This window comes from Sarcophilus harrisii, chromosome 1 (assembly GCF_902635505.1).
Source record: "Sarcophilus harrisii chromosome 1, mSarHar1.11, whole genome shotgun sequence".
NCBI classification, from domain to species: domain Eukaryota; kingdom Metazoa; phylum Chordata; class Mammalia; order Dasyuromorphia; family Dasyuridae; genus Sarcophilus; species Sarcophilus harrisii.
This window is the reverse complement of record NC_045426.1, coordinates 697669145-697686663: the sequence shown is the minus strand read 5'-3', so window position 1 is coordinate 697686663 and position 17519 is coordinate 697669145. Positions and strand designations below refer to the sequence as shown.

The following is a 17519-nucleotide window of genomic DNA, read 5'->3' as shown; positions in this document are numbered from 1 at the left end:
ATTTTTGAGCCTTCACATATGCATCAAACATGCATCAAACATAACTACTACTGTAACTCTATTAGCATGTTTGGAATTTCTCTTCTCTCTTTTAATGCTAGCTCAATGGTTGGAGTTAAGAGAATTGTAGATAAGGATTAAGGGGTGGAGTGGGAGAGGCAAGAGAACTTCACCTGGTGGCAGGAGGAGGAGGAGAAAAGTGTGGAGATTCTGGACTCTAGAATCAAGGAGGGATCCTTGGCAAAACTCCTGGCACTTTTGTCCATCTCCTTTACTTCTCCCTCTAAAGACCAATTATCCTGACTCCAGCTGTTCTTGAGGCCTACAGGGAGCTAGGCCAGACTTTATATACTACCAACCAAAATTTTACTATCATTAATAATTAGACTTAGCATTATTCGAGGTGTCCTAAAATTCTAGACCTTCTCATTTTGAAATGAAGAGAGCCTGGAGAATCATAGAATCATAAGTTTTAATGGCTTAAGATACTGTACTAAGACTTTTGGGACACTTTGCATCGGTTTGGGCTCTCAGGTCTACAAAGTATTTTCCAAGGGTTTTCTCATTTGATCCTCACACCAACCAGAGGACTTAGGTGTTATTAATGTCCCCATTTTACACATGAGGAAACTGAGGCTGAGGGAGAACAAGCCTTGCCCAGGGTCAGTCGGCTAGTTGGTACCTGCACTAGAGTTCCATTTCTGGTCTTTGTGGTTCTAAATGCAGCTTTTGTTAATTGCACTTCAATTTAAAAACAAAAAATGGGGAGGGGATCCCTAACTCCTGGTAGGAATCAAGGGAGAGTCTCCCAGAGTTCCTTTTGTTTCTGGGCTTCTGCTCTGTAAAGATCTGTATGTGACCAAGCCCTTGATGGAAATCTCTTCTCACACATTGTGGCAGACCATCAGTATTCTCGGGTGTGTGCCCTACAGCTGTTAATGAGTTTCTGTCATGCACCATGCACATTTCTCAAACTGACTGTTGGGGAGGGAAAGGAGGTTTTTCTTGTTCCTCCAAGCCTCTTGCACTCCACATCCCCATTCTCTTTCTCTTTCTGATGAGGGAGTCCATCTAAGCCTTTGGAAGTCTATGGAAGTTTATTCTTCCCACCACACCCAGAGGATATATAGCCTTTTAAAGTGATCTATAGTATTAAAAACCAATAAGCAATAAACATTCATTAATCGACCCTATGTGGCAGACACTTTGTTAAGTATTGAGGATTCAGATGTTCAATAAATACAGACATTCCATGATCTCAGGGAACTTAAAATTTAATTGGGGAAGGCAATGTGAGTTATTGTTATGATTATGATTATTATATGAGTTAAAAAACTAGAAATAACTGAAAGCATATGAATTGAAATCAAGTTTGAGAAGCAGTCAAGTTGATTCAATTCACTAAGAAAATAATTAGAAAAACATGGAATTATCAGTTCTATAGAATTCATTTAACAATCATCTCTTCCCTTTTCCTCTCCATGCAACAAAGGCAGGGAGGACAATGTTTTTTCATTCATTCAATCAATCAATATTTATTAAGTATGATTTTGTGCCAAGCATGTGCTAAGTTCTAGAAATACAAGAAAAAAAAGATAATCCCTGTCCTCAAGGAGATTACAATTTAAAGGGGTATGTTAACAATTAAACAAATATATATATTATATATATATTTGCAAAAAATATATAATATATATAATTTATATAAATTTATATATATATAATATATATATATATATCGATGGTCATATATATTATTAAAAAGCAAAATTTATATAGAATAAATGAGGAATAATAATACAAAAAAGACACTAAATCAGGGGGGCTGAGGAAGACTTCCTGTAAAAAAAGGATTTGAAGGAAGCCACAAGGTAGAGGTAAGGAAAGAGAGTTAGGAGCAGCTAGAGAGAATGCTTGGAGCCATGGTACCAAGAGTGTTTTATTACTTGACCAGCTAGGAGGCCAGTATTATTCATTCATTATTATTTTTGGACTCAATCTCTGATTTCATTAGCACAGAAAGCTAAATTTTGGAAATGGAAAATGCTTTCTGCCACCACAATTTTAGGTCTTTGATGCTGTCTAGATGGCCTGAAAGAATTATGATCTGTGCAAGGTCACAGCTATCAGGTGATGGAGGTGGGATTTGAACTCAGCTCTCTGCTGACGCCAAGGTAGTTTCCTAAGCCTCTTGCCAAAATGTCCCTCTATTGTTTCACAATTAGAATGTTCTCAAAATCTGGACCAATGGAGCACAAATTCTGGAATTTCCTGCCATTCTAAGATGGATTGGATGACATGTTTGCCTTCCAAGCACCAGCCTCTCTTTAGTTCAGAGGGAGATGAGCTTTCTGGCCTCAACTACTCCTAGAGGACAATGGACTAAAGTATAGAAGGTACCAGCTTGTACCATGGAAGTGGGTGTCCAACAACTCTCCAAATCATCGATTCTGAAAATTTTGAATAATTGTCATTATTTTAATAATATAAATAATAGCACAGAAGTTGCTCAATGGAAAGAGTTTTGAAACTGGAATCAAGAAGATCTGAATTTAAATATAGCCTCAGACACTTATAAGCTCTGGGACTCTGGGAAAATCTCTTCATCTCTGCCCACCATTCTGTCTGATGTGCTACCTAGCTGATTTGTTAGTCCCTTAGGATTTGCTAAGAATCATCTCTTTTGCCTCTTACTTCTTGCAAAAAATAAACCAAGCAATCATGGGCAGGATAACACCATTACATAGAAAAGCAAAAAAGAAGAAGAAAAGAGAGGTGTGGAATAAAAGGAGGAGGAAGAAGAAAAAGGAGGATGGGAGGAGAAGAAAAGAAGGAGGAGGAGAGGGAAGAACAGGAGAAGGAAGAAAAGGAAAAGAAAGAGGAGGAATAGTAGATGGAGAAGAAGATATATAGAAGATACAGGATGAGGAGGATGATCAGGGAAAACAAGGCATATAGAAGAGGGGAAAATAAATCTCTTTGGAAAATATGTGACCTACTTTTCGTTCCAGCAGGTTATCAATGGTTTCATGCCATGGTGGTTGTGGTCGATGGTCAGTGCCTCCAGGAGCCAGTGGAGGGCACAGAGTTGCCGGAAGAGGGGTTCTCTACCAAGACAAAAGAAAAATTTGGTCACAATGAATGAAGGATAGGAGGAAGCTTTAGAGATTTTCTAGTCCAAACCCCTCATTTTACAGTGGAGGAAACTGAGGAAGAACACTAGTATAATCATCAGGATCATAGATTTAGAACTGGAAGGGACCTTAATGATCATGAGACTCAAATCTCTCATTTTATAGATGTGGAATTGTAGAGGGCCAGAACTTTGGAGAAGTCTACTTGAAACAAGGATACTTACAACAAGATGTTAACTCAGTGGGATTGATGAGATGATGTTCTCTAGTTCACATATACTTAGTACTTAGCATGGTGATATCATGGTTCTCTAGTTCACACATACTCAGTGTGCTGTAATGATGTAAGTGTAATAGGGTATTTAAGGGCTGAAAAGGACTTGAAAAGAGACATTCCATTTTTGACCATCCTCCTGGTGGCTCTCCCGCCTCCTGCTCCTCTACTAAGATCAAGCCTGGGCCAGAATAAAGATTCTAAATTCTATTCCTGACCCTTCTCCTGGTGTTTATGCTGCTGAGATCAAGGCCCGTCAGAAGGACCTCCAGAAAGCCAGCCCAGACATTATAAGGCACTGAGGCTCTGAGAGTGTTAGATGACTCATTCACAGTCACCCAGGGCACACAGAAGCTTCAACTTCAAAATCCAGTCCTTCTTCCCACTGTACCATCACACCCTAGAGTATTCGAGGGGCTGACACACTCGCATTAATGTAAACCACGTGGGTGTAGATGATGCCTCTTTGGGGAAGGTGCATTCAGAGATCCACCAAAGGCTCTCAGGAACACATCTCCCCCAGAGGCTGCTTCAAGGTCCATGTGCCACCTCCCATGAGAAGCCCTCTGTGATGCATCTCCCTTCTCAGATGATCTCCAATTCAATTCAAAACATTTATTAAATCCCTGCTATATGCCAGTTACTGTGCTAGGTATTGAGGGCACAGACAAAAATGAAATTAGTCCATGCCCTCATGGGGCTTCTATTTGATTGGGAGGAAATAATTCCCCTAGGATATAGGATCTTAGACTTAGAGCTTGAAGGGAGCAACCATCTTCCTTGAGGAAACTGAGGCCAGGAAGTGATATCATATAGGCAGGTCCTTTGATTCCAAGTCCAGTGATCCTTCCACTAAAGCATACTGATACCAGGGGACTATAGATGAGGAGCTGGAAGAGGCCCCAGAGGTTGTTAGTCCAACAAACTGAGGTCCAGAAAGGGGAAGTCACTTATTTACTCTGAGCTATTAAGTGTCTGAAGCAGAATTTGAATCTGGGACCTCTGACTCCAAATTCAATTCTCTGTCCACTGTTCTATGCTGCCTCAGTAACATTCATTGATAAATTAGAGCCATAAATTAGAAACAAGTAAATTCTTGAGAAGAAAGTGGGACAGGATTGTATGTTGTTCTTGGAGTCAGGAAGATCTGAGTTTGAATCCTATTTCAACCTTGACAATTCTCCAGTTTTCACTTAAGTCATCTGTAAAATGGAAGATTATAGGGATTATAGGGAAGGACCTATAAGGTCAAAATCTCTGCTAGGGGCCAGAGCGGGAAACCAAGACTTTGAAGAGACCAGGTTTAAGGCCCTTGGGAAAGAGAGCTCCTCTTTCTGAATGTGCTTCTTTATTTAAGAGAGAGTCACATGGGGGAGGGAATGCCAATTTGGGTTTGATATAAGAAGAAATTTCCCAACAACCAGAGCTATCCAAAAAGAGAGGAGGTTAATAATAATAATAATAGTAGTAGTAATATTAATAGTAATAATACTTCTGCTGAGAACAATGATAATGAAAATCATCTATTAAGTGCTTCCTCCATAAATAATCCAATGGATTAAATTACCTTTGAAGTCCTCCCCCCTCCAGATTTAGGGCCATGATATTATATAAACTGGGCATCTGTAAGCCAGAGGCTGCCTTGAGAGCAGCTCCACTGATGAACACAGGATAGGGTTAATGTCTGGATGCTCCTTACTGGAAGCAACTTGAGCATCTTCCCAACTAGCTCTCCTCCATCCCCCGGGATAACTCCGGGAATGGTCTGCCCATTATGATGACTCGGAAATTGTTATTCTCTGAAAGCAGCCTCTCCCAGAGAGATCAATATTCCCAGGTTCATGGACTTTTCACACCCTAAACCCTCCTCATTGCCAGGAAAGTCAGTAGGGAAGGTACCAGGGAAAGCCCTCATACCGATGACAGATGTCTAATATCATCCCAACGTTATAGATAGGATACACCTAACTCAATAGGACTGGGAAGACATCCATACACTTGTTCAGTTATTTCAGTCGTGTTTGACTTGGGGTTTTCCTGGCCAAGATGCTGGAGTGATTTGCCATTTTCTTCTCCAGATCACTCTATAAATGAAGAAACTGAGGCAAACAGGTAAGTGATTTTGTACACACTGTGTCTGAAGTTGGATTTGAGGTCAGGTCTCCCTGACTCTAGGCTCAGATACTCTATCCCCTGTGCCATCTACCTGCCTGATGCAAGCACAGGGAATGACTCTAATTAGGAGTCATTAGGAGCTGGAGGTTTTAGTGAGCTTGGGATCATTCACATACAAGGGACACTGTCCAAAGTATGAAGTCTATTATCTTCATCTATAAAAATTCATCAGACGAAAAGACCAACTCTGGAGTCAGAGGCCTTGAGTTCAAATACTGTGATGCTTAATAACTTATGTGACTTAAGGCAAATCATTTGATCTCCTTGGTTCCCAATTTCTCCTTTTGTAAAATGAGCAGATTGAGCAAGGAGGTCTCTAAAATTCCTTTCACCTCTGAATCTCGATCAATGACCTTAAATAACTTTAATCTCTCTGGGCCTCAGTTTCCTCGACTTTAAAATGAAGGGCTTGATCTCAATGGCACCTGATGTCCCTTGAAATACTAGATTATGATCCTTAAGAACATGCTCTCTCTGATTTCAGTGTGCTCATCCATATATTGAGAGAGTTGGACTCAGTTGGCCCCTAAGGTCTTTTCCAACACTACTAAGAGCCTATGAATAACTGACTAGCCAAGAAAACCAGAATGGGTGAGAGCAGAATTCATCCTGATGTTAAGAATCCCAGAATCCCAGAGGTGGAGTCAGTCAATCAGTTCATCAGTAGACATTTTAAAAGTGCCTACTATAAGCCAGGCACAGTATTGGGGACACAGAAAAAGGCAAAAGTATCTGCCTGGAAGGTAGAGACAAGAAACAAAAAATTGTCTACAGACCAGCTGTGGAGAGAGGACCTCAGTGGCCATCTTGTCTAAGCTTGATCTAAAACTTTAACACAGGGGTCATCCAGCTTCTTTGTAAAGGCCTCCAGGGATGGAGTGCCCACTATTTCTCAGGTTAGCCCATTCTGCTTTTGGACAGCACTACTTGTTAAGAAATTCTTCCCGGTGTATAACTTAGATATCCTTCTCAATAACTTACCCTGATCGCCAATTGAATCCTCAAAGAAGAGGCTACTGAGTCTAATACCTTCATATTACAGATGAGGAAACTGAGGCCCAGAAAAATGACACTACTCATTGAGACCTGCATTTTCCTTGATATAAAGAAGTCCAGATGAGGAAACTCCCACTGGTGATTTAGATTTATAATTTTTCTTCAATTTACACTCTCAGAGCAGAAGCTCTTAATCTGGGATATCTCCACGTTTTGATCCAAGGAGTCCCTGCATAAATTTCAGGGAATCGATGAACATAAACATTTTCTACCCACTCCCACTAACTTCTAACTGAAATTTAGCATTTCTTTGAATTTTCTGAAAACATGATCTGAGAAGGGGATTCCTCTAGCTAGGCTTTACCCAACTGCCAAAGGGGTCAAGAAGGTAAAAATGGTCAGGAATACATGTTTTGAAAGAGTTGAGTAACTTGCTTAGAGTCACACAGTCAGCATATATCAAAAGGCAGGATGTGAACTTGGCTCTTCCTAATTTTAAGGCCAGCTCTCTATCTACTCTTCCACATTGTCTCTCACATTGAGATTTGGACCTTAGTTTTTTTTTTTTAATTGATGCTGGGAAAATATTCCCCATATTGATTCCTGGCTTTATAAATAATCCTAGCTCCCTCCCATCTTGCTTTAAAATTCAGTTTCTGCTTTCTGTTACCATTTGCATATAGCTAAGCAGTTTGGGAGGGCAGCTCACACATCGTCACTTGGATTCCCTTTTCTTTGGTGGAAGCAAGATAAAATAGGAGAAAAGAATCTGGCAGACTCACATTTGGGCATGGGATAGCGAGGGTGAGATCAGACAGTTGTGTACTGGGTTGAAAGGTCGTAGGATAACATCTGGAGTTCCCTCTCTTTTTCCTCCATCATACAAGCTGTGGGGGGGAAAGGCAGAAGCTTAATACATGGGCATTGAACTGAATTTTTCAACATCACCTTGTCTAGTGTTCCTCATAAAGCACTTCTGTTCATCTGAGGGAGACCAAAAAAGTTTAAAATAAAGGCAGAAAAGTCACAGGTTTTCCTAGAAATAGTGTAAAAGGCACATCTCTTATAGGTGGAGATTATTTACAACTATGACTCTTAGAAGGGACCTCAGAGGCTTGCTAATCTAACCCTCTCCTCCCCACAAATTCTACTGAGGCCAAATTCCAGTGCCTTCCCTTTATTATTTCTTATTTGTCTTATATTTTGCCTTATTTATTTATAAGTTGTCTCTCCATTAGATCATTAAATGTCAAATTCCTTTCAGAACAAGGATTGTCTTTTTGTATCCCCAGTGTTTTGCACCCTACTGGCACACAGTAGGTGCTTAATCAGTGGCTATTGAATTGAGTTGAACCGAACCTGGAGAGATAAAATGACTTTTCCTAAGTCATAGAGATAACAGAATCAGGGTTCACGTGTTAATCATCAATTTAGAGAAAGAAGAAAGAATCCATCTATTTCAGCACTTCTCACCCCCTTTGTAATATTCTCTTCTCTAAAATATAATCGTTCTCTGGGAGCAGGTTTCTTGGGGGGCTTCTGGAGGCAGCCTTAGTTTCAGTTCAGTGTAATAATCACCTCAAATGCAGCCAGGAGTTAAAGTCCAGATCCTTTATTGTCTCCTTCAAAATAGCCCGGTTGGCTTTCTTAGAGGGCTATCTCTCTCCTTGGTTCCGAGGACTCTTGCCTCTAGTCCTTTGTCTCTTCCAACTTCAGCCTCCAGCTCCCTCTGAATCCAAAGCCTCCAGCCAGCACAAAGGTGGAAGTTGGAATGAATCTGATTCCTCCTCCAAGAGGGGGATTGTGGGCTTCTCCTCTTGTGGGCTTGTCCTTCTGACTTGTGAATCTCCTGGACTGAATCCTGACTTATGAATCTCCCAGAGTGCCTATCAATTCCAGTGACTTAGCACCTTGTAAGAATTATAATGCCCCTTCACTTTACAGATGATGAAATTGTGAAGTGAGTAACTGGTCAAAGAATCCTCAGATAGAAAGAAATGTGTTAGGATTTGAATCCATTTCTTGAGACTTTACATATATAAATTTGTCTTTCTTCCAACTTCTGAGTAGCTGTTTTACAGTTCAGTTAGAAATAATAATAACAAACAATTAGCATTAATACAATTCTACTTTGTGCCAGGTACTATGATAAATACCCTATAAATATTATCTCATTTGAAACTATTTTGAATAAAGAGTCCAGGGGTATTTTTTCCTTGATTTCCCTTCTAATGGACTCTGGAAGGTCCTTTGATGCCTTTCCTTAGTTATTTGGGGATTTTCCTAGGGCATAAGTGCAGTCTCAGACTAAAGCCTTTCTAAGGTCGTTGGCTCGTAGGTCATAGGGTTGTTAAGGGATCTTAGAAGCAACCTACCTCTTCATCTTATACATGAGGAAACTGAGGGCCAGAGCAGTTTAGTGGCTTGACCAAGATCATTCTATCAGTTGAAAGTGATGGGGCTATGATGCAATGCAAAATTTTCCAACTCCAACTATTTTTTCCATGTACAGTGCCCTTTAGAACATTGCAAACTCATGAAAAATTACACAAGTGCATTGGAAGACACTCTTTGTCTCTTCTCTCTTCTCATCTCAGCTCTCATCTTCCTTAGCATTTCCTCTTCAGTAACTCTTTTCTTTCCTCTTCTTGATTTTTGTCATTATTCACCTTGTCCCTTTTCTCCTTCTCTTTCTTCATTCCTCTTTTTAAAAATCTGTTTACATTTAAGTTTTTTAAATTTAAATTTATTATTTTTAACATTTGTTTAAATTTTTGAGTTTTCTCTCTTCCTCCCATCCCTTCCCCCATTCTCCATGAAAGTAAAAGATTCATTATCAATTATACATGTGAAATCATGTAAAACACATGGCCATATTAGCCATGTTGCCAAAAAGCAAGAAAAATAAAGTGAGAAAATTATATTTTAATCAGCATTCAGACTCCATTAATATTTCCTCAGAAGATGGACAGTATCTTTCAACACAACTGTATTGCTGAGAATAGCTAAATTATTCATAGTTAATCACAGAATAATATTACTATTAATCTGTACAATTTCTGGTTCTGCTCACTTCATATCAATTCATTAAAGTCTTTCCAGGTTTTTCTGAAACTATTTTGTCATTTCTTATAGCACAACAGTATTCAATCACATTAATATACTATAACTTGTTTAGCCATTCAGAACAGAATGGCCATTCTCTTTAATGTCCAATTCTGTGCCTCTACAAAAAGCCGTTATATTTTTGTATAAATAGGTCCTTTCCACTATTTTATGATTTCTTTGTGATACAGACCTAGTAGATGAATTGTTTCATCAAAGGGCATGCACAGTTTTATAGGCCTTTGGGTATAGTTTCAAATTGCTCTCCAGATTGGTTGGATCAGTTTACAACTTCACCAACAGTGCATCAGTTTTCCAATTTTTCCACATCCTCTCAAATATTTGTCATTTTTCACAAAAACATGCCCTATTAGTCAATCTGATGGATGTGAAGTGGAACCTCAGAGTTGTTTTAATTTGCTTTTCTTTAACCAATAATGAGAGGTAAAGCCTTTTTTTCATGTGATTTCTTCTTCTGAAAACTGTCTATTCATATCCTCTGACCGTTTATCAATTGGGAAATAACTCATAATCTTATAAATATGATTCTGTTCTCTGTTGAGAAATGAGGCCTCCTCCTTATTTCCATTTTCTTCCATCTTCTTTTTTCTTCCATTTCCCTTCATTATTTCCATACCTTTATTCTCCTCTCCCTTCCTCTCCTCATTCTTCTCTCTTCCTTGTTCCCCCTCTCATCTCCCCACAGTTAATGTCAGAAACAGATTTAAACCTTAATCTGTTTTGAATTCTTTCCCTGTATCCTAGTGCTCTTTTGCCACTCTGTCTGGTTTAACAACTTTCCCATTTAAGAGTAAAATTTTTAATAATATCTTTGGTTTTTATATTATCTAAATTTCTCCAAGAATTTCTCTCTCTCATCTTCCCAGCCAGTCATCCCAATGGTTAACCATGAAAAAAATTTAATAAAGTAAAAAGAGGAAGAAGAGAAAAGAAAAAATCAGAAAAATTAGCTAATACTTTGAAAAAGTTTGAAAACACATGCCTTCTTCTACACCTGTGAACAGGTGAACCTATGCAAATGTGTGGAGGGATGTGTCTTCTTACATCTCCTCTTTGGGGCCAGGGGTATTATGTGTGATTCTGTAATATTCACTTTAGATTATTTTATGACTCTTTTCCCCATTTATATTATTGTCATAAGGTACATTTAAAAAATAGCTCTGTTTACTTTTCTGCACCTCAGTTCAGCTAAATTTTTCCATACTTCCCTGTAGTCATTATGTTGATCATCTCTTGGAGCAGAGAACATTCCATTATAGTAATAAAAAGCAGTTTGTTTAGCCATTTTCCAAATTATGGGCAACCATTTTGTTTCCCATTCTTTGCTTCCATATAAAGTACTGCTATAAATATTTTGGAGTATAGATATTTTCTTCTTATCAATGACCTCCTTGGGGTATAATTCTAGTAGTGAGATCTCGGATGCAAGGTATCTGGACATTTTAGTCACTATATTTGCATAATTTTGAATTGTTTCCCAGAGTGTTTGTACTGATCCACAACTTTCCCAACAACACATTAATGTGCCTCTCTTCCCACAACTCCTTCAATATTGACTTCTGTCATTTCTAATAACTTTCTTAAATGCCTCATATTGATTTAGGCTCCTAGAAAGAGCTGTGGTTTTTTTCAATTTAGCAAAAGGTCTTTATTGATTCCTTCTCCCTTCTCCCTTCCGTTTTCTCTTTTTTTTCTTTCCCTTCCTTCATTTCTCCTAGGCTCCTTCTTTCTTCCCTCTCTTCCTCCCTTCCCTTCCTCCCCCCTCCCTTATTCCCTTCCCTTCCTTTTCCCTTCCTTCCCTCCCTCCATCCCTCCTTCCTTCTCCTTCCTTCCCTCCTTCCTTCCTTCTTTCCTTCCTTCCTTCCCTTCCTTCCTTCCTTCCTTCCTTCCTTCCTTCCTTCCCTCTTTCCTTCTTTCCTTCCTTCCTTCCTTCCTTCCTTCCTTCCTTCCTTCCCTCTTTCCTTCCTTCCTTCCTTCCTTCCTTCCTTCCTTCCTTCCCTCCCTCCCTCATTCTTTCCTTCCTTCCTTCCCTCCCTCCCTCCCTCCTTCCTTCCTTCCTTCCTTCCCTCCTTCCTTCTTTCCTTCCTTCCTTCCCTCCCTCCCTCCCTCCCTCCCTCCTTCCTTCCTTCTTTCCTTCCTTCCTTCCCTTCCTTCCTTCCTTCCTTCCTCTCTTCCTCTTTTCCTTCCTTCCTTCCTTATTTCTTTTCTTCTTTTCTTTCTTCTTCCTCCCCTTCCTTTTCCATGATTTCATGGACAGTATCAATCATCATAGTTTAATACCACTTTAGTATCTCATAACAGGTCTTAAAAGAACTGCCTGAGATATCTAAAAGTTAAGGGAGTTGCCCAGCATTACACAGTCTAGTATTAGAGGTGAGGAGATTGCTTTTGTGGACTATAATGAGTTACAGAATCAGGCATTATTATTATTATCATCATCATAATTGTTATCATTATCAATGATTATCAGATTCTCAATGTCTAGAATAAAACCTGATCTGTAGCAGATATCCAAGAAAGGCTTGCTGATGGTGTGATTATTTTCTCAAGAGGGGCATTTGATTTTTCAGTTCCTCTTGGCCTTCATCTCCTATTAAGCATGAATATACATTTCATCTACAAAGATGTGGTCCAAGAGCTCTGGCTTTAGTGGCCCTGTCCCCCACACTTCCTCCACTCTTGTATTCCTTCTGTGCATCCTTGAGTTGGCACTTGTTTTTAGTTTGCTCATTGGTCAAATGAAGGCATTGAACTAGCTGGTATCTGAGGGCCCTTTCTACCTTAGCATCTTCTGATTCTAGGAATGGTCAACATCTGAAGCATTCTGGTGATATTCAATATTTCCATAACATTTTATGTTTTGCAAAGAGTTTTGCCTATGTGATTTCACTGGAGCCTCTCAGCAACCGGGTAAGAGAGTCACGATGGCTGTTATTGGTCCATTCTATGGATATGAAAACTGAGACCCAGAAAGATGAAGAGATTTTCCTGCTGTTATAGTGTCAGAAGTGATATCTGAACCTAGAATCAGCCCAATTTTGAGTCAGCCCTCCATCTAATAAGAATAACAGTGATTATTATAATATATAGTATATATCTTATTATCTTAATTGATCCTCACAACAAATCTGGAGAAAAGGTGCTACTATTATTGGCACCCCCATTTTACAGATGAGGAAACTGAAGTAGAGAGTAATAATTCATCCAGGGTCACACTACCAGTAAATGTCTGCAGCTGGATTTGAACTCATATCTTTCTGACCTTATGCCTAGTGTTCTGTCCACTGTACCGTCCACCTGAAAAATTGTTATAACAAAAATGCTGATAACTTTGGACATTTGGGCATTTGTATAACTATAGAAAGTTTGAATCTGGAGAAGGAAATGACAAACCACTCCAGTATCTCCGCCAAGAAAACCTCAAATGGGGTCACTAAAAGTCAAACATGGCTGAAAAATGACTGAACAATCACAGGAAAAATGGAAGTGTTTTACCTATAACATATAAAGGATGCTGTGTGGAATGCAGAGAAAGGGCTGTCTCTGGAGCCAGATGACCCCATTCTTATTACCTGTCTGACCCTGGCAAATTGGCCATGGTTTCCTCGCTAAAATGAGACTCTGGTCCGAGCAGAAAACCTCAGAGATTCTGTCTTAATCTTGGATCAGGCTTGAGCCTCAATATAAGCTGGTAAAGTACAGCCACAGGCATTTTTAGTCCTATTTTACAGGTGAGGAAACGGAACTGCAGAAAAAACCCAGATGACTTGCTCAGGACAGAGCAGTGGGTTAACGGTGGGAAGAGGAGGGCTATGGGACCCGGCTTCTCCCCACTCCCTGAGACCACAGTACCACAGCCAGGTCAATATCCCCTCCGTGTAATTCACCAATGCTGAAACTGACGAAGCTTTAAAGTGAGCCACGGGCCGCAATCGGGAGCTGGCTGGAAAGAAGACGCGTGTTCTCCAGGCTGGGATTAAAATACCCATTCAAACACAGAGTCCGGCTCTCAGATCTCGGGGGGAACCGGAGAGGATCGGAAATCGGGCACGTGCTTCCTCGTACGTTTATTTCAGCGAGGAAATACAGGGCTTGGGTCCTTTCTCCCTTTCTTCAGAAAAGGGGAAATTGATGCAGCTTTGGCTCCATAAACTGCAGCCACTCTGGGGCTTCCCAGCAGGCTGCTGGCTTCATTTTCAGCCCCGGGAGGTGAGGGTGAGTCCCTCCCTGGGCAGAGGAGCATCCCCCGGCCCTCCATCATCAAAGGGGAGATCTGCTGGAGGGGCACGTGGCTTTGGGCAGAGCTGCAGAGGTCGCAGTGGGCTCTGCCCTGATGACGGTTACCTGTCTCGCTCTCTCTCAATGATCACTCTGGGCTCTGCTCCTGAAAGAAGCTCCATCTCTACAGCTTCCCTCAGAACAAAATCTGTTTTGTCAACTTGTATCTGGCCCCCGTTCTAGATGATTCCGGCAACTTCTGCCTGTGCTATGTTGCTCCCTTTGGTTTTGGGAAAGCTTCAGATGCGTCTGTCCTGTACATTACCCTTGCTCTCTGGCAGCGCCAGACCTAGAAGGTTCCAAGGTGTGTGCAAGATGGTAGAAAAGGCAGAAATTTGATAAAATAACAACGGACAATTCTATATCATTTTAGAATTGTTATAGAATCTAAATGATAAATAATAAATAAAATAATAAATATAAATATAAATAAATTACAGAATCTAAATAATAAATAATATAAATAAAATAATAAATATAAATATAAATAAATAAATTACAGAATCTAGATAATAAATAATATAAATAAAATAATAAATATAAATAAATAAATTACAGAATCTAAATAATAAATAATATAAATAAAATAATAAATATAAATATAAATAAATAAATTACAGAATCTAAATAATATAAATAAAATAATAAATATAAATAAAATAATAAATTATTATAGAATCTAAATAATAATTTAGAATCATTATAGAATTGTCCTATATCATTTTAAAGTTTGCAAAGCGCAAAGCTCGGAGCTGGAAGACGCTCACAGAACCCACATCATTTTAGGGTGAAATAAGTAACTTGTCCAAGATTACACAGATAGTGTTAGGTGTAAGATCTGAACCCAGATTCTAGATCAGGTGCTTTTTTTAGAAACATCACATCACAAAGTGGAAACTATAGGTATTAAAAGTACCCATTTTATGTTATTGAGTAGGAGGTAGAAATTATTAGGATACCACATCGGATGATGAGATCACAGGAGGTTTCAGCTGATCTTCCAGTTGTGATTTTGGGCAAGATACTGGGTCCCAGTGTCTGTTTCTAAAATGAGGGGATTGGATTAGATGACCTCTAATACTCTGGATTTTCGAGCTAGAAGTAATGTGGTATAATGGAAAGGCAGTAGATTTAAGAGTCAGTGGATCTTGGGTTTGATCCCCATTCTTGCACTCAATTAAGTCACCTTCTGAAACTCAATTTCTCTCTGCCTCAGTTTCCTTATTTGTAAAAAAAGACTTTGGGTCCTCTAAGGTCCTATCTATATCTAGGTATAGAATTCAATGAGCTTTAACATCTTCAATGATAGGGTAAGGTTACCATGGGAATATTACAGGACAGATAGAATATAGAATAATACAACAGATCCTTCCTCTAGATTTGGTGTTGGGATCAGAAGAGACATTTGGGGAAAACACCCCCAAAATGTGCCTTTTCAAATCACTTTTTAAAGATAAATTCAACTGGGGTAGGGGGAGGCGGTCTCAGACTTAGGGCAAGAAGGCCTAGATCAGGAAAAGACTCTGGGACAACAGTCCCAGTGAAAATCACAGGACCCTAGAGAAGGCTAGTACAGGGGGAGGGAGTTAAACAGGACCTCTTAGGGGTGACACAATGGGGGAGGGGAAGGAAGCACCTTCTTATTGCTTCCTATCTAATTAATTTTGCTAACTAGAGGCTAAACTCAATTATTTTCTACCTGCATATGAAATTTGTGGTAGAGAACCATTCTCTTCTAACTCTGATGCTAGTTAAGTAGTATCTGCCAAATGATTTTAATTCTCAGTGGGGTGATTGATTATTTTCCCAAGAGGTATTGAAATATCAGGGGCAGATAGATGGTTCAATGGATAGAGCACTGGACCTGGAGTCAATAAAATTCAAATTCAGCCTCAAATACTTACTAGCTATGTGAGCCTAGGCAAGCTACTTAATAGCAATTTGTTGTAGTCCCTCATCTGTAAAATGGGGACACACTGGAGAAAGAAATAGCAAAATACTCCATTATCTCTGCATCATTTTATGCTCTACCGACATAATTTGTGGGGAGACGAAGAGTCAGACGGGACTGAATACCCCAACAAGAAAAACAATCAAAATAGAAATACTAATGCTTTTGGGTCTACCTACTTCAGGCTAACATCACTGGTTTCAGCAGCAGGCAGTTTTGGAGGCTGAAATCTGTTTCTCTCCTCTTCTTCTCTCTTTTTGTCCATCAAGATTTTCTTTCTTATTGCGCTCTCTGCCTTCAAAATGTCGAAATAACTTTGGCCCATTTTCACTGATCGGATCAGGTAGCTGCATGGGGAGAAGAAGAAAGTGAATTTGAAAATAGAAGATGAAAATAGAAGAGAATAGGATAAAAAAGAAGAAAATGGAAGAAAAAAAGAAGAAAATAGAAGAAAAAAGAAGAAAATAGAAGATGTAGCAGACTTGATGTCAGGAAGCCTGGGATTTAAAACCTGGCTCAGACGCTGAGGCTTTGTTTCTCTATCTGTAAAATGGAGATAACCATCCCTGTGCTCTCTGCTGAAAGCTCTCTTTAACGTGTACATATGAGAGAAGTCCAGGCTTAATCTTCGGACTTAGCGCAATTAGAACTTGTGGCCCTTTCCATCCACCCTATGGCCAAATCCTCCTGTGTGGGTTCTCACACTCACATACCCACACATTCATATTCATACTCATTCACTTGCACATACACACTCTCATTCGCTTGTACACATCACACTCACACTCAGTCACACACACCTATAGTCATAGCCACACACTCAATCATGGACACACTCCCCTTCCCCTTCCCCGTTTTGCCCTCTAGGGCCAAGCTGAATGTCTCACTCCTGTCTCCGTGTAATAACCCTTCAAATACACAAAGGCAGCCGTCACACTGTCCCTGCAAAGCCTCTCTATTTCATGCCATAGATCTCAAATTGCTAAGAGACCACTCTGGCTGGATGTCAGGGGACACTTCCTAACAAGAGGAGCTGTCTCAAAGAATGACAAGCGGTCTCAAGAAGCAGTGGGCTCTGCCTCACTGCTGGGATTCTGTGACTTGAGGGTCCCCCAATGCACTAGGGAATCCTGCTCTAGCAGAAAAAGCCCCTTGGTGGCAGCAAATGTCCTCCAACCTGTGTTCAGCCCAGTTTTTCCAGCTCAGCCAGCACATGGTGAGCGAGGCCTTTGGATCCCTTCTCATTGTCTTCCTCCTCCTCCCCTCCCGAAGCTCACCCTTCTGCTTAATAAGAGTTTTTGTCACATCTTCAGCTCTCTTACGGGTCAGGGGGTCACCTGCTGCCTTGGGTTGATTGGCACAGGCTGGCAAGTAATCGCCCGGAGCTACCTGTTAACTGTTAGATTCTATTTGCTGTCACTTCAATATAGTTTCAATCAGAGGAAGGCTGTCAAGAGGCTGTCAGGATTTGGGAGACGAGGGGAAGGGCACTCCAGCCCTGGGGGGAAGAGGAGGGAATGTTCACACCTGTCCATCGGTGATGACAGAAATGACAGGGGGAGAAAAGTATGGGGTGGGAGGGAGG

At 40.1% G+C, this 17519-nt stretch overlaps 1 protein-coding gene across 5 annotated transcripts in view; it reads right to left on the bottom strand.

The window, feature by feature from the left end:
- CCDC60 (coiled-coil domain containing 60) overlaps window positions 1-17519 on the bottom strand; it is a 188979-nt gene that overhangs the window by 46156 nt on the left and 125304 nt on the right. For 4 of the 5 annotated variants that reach the window (XM_031948699.1, XM_003761181.3, XM_012542557.3 and 1 more), the window contains 3 exons: window positions 16114-16281; window positions 7362-7466; window positions 3000-3107 (listed from right to left, as the gene is read on the bottom strand). In XM_031948699.1, the coding sequence (XP_031804559.1) occupies window positions 3000-3107; window positions 7362-7466; window positions 16114-16281 (381 nt within the window). The remainder of the gene's footprint in view (window positions 1-2999; window positions 3108-7361; window positions 7467-16113; window positions 16282-17519) is intronic. The other variant, XM_031948697.1, reaches the window with a different exon arrangement.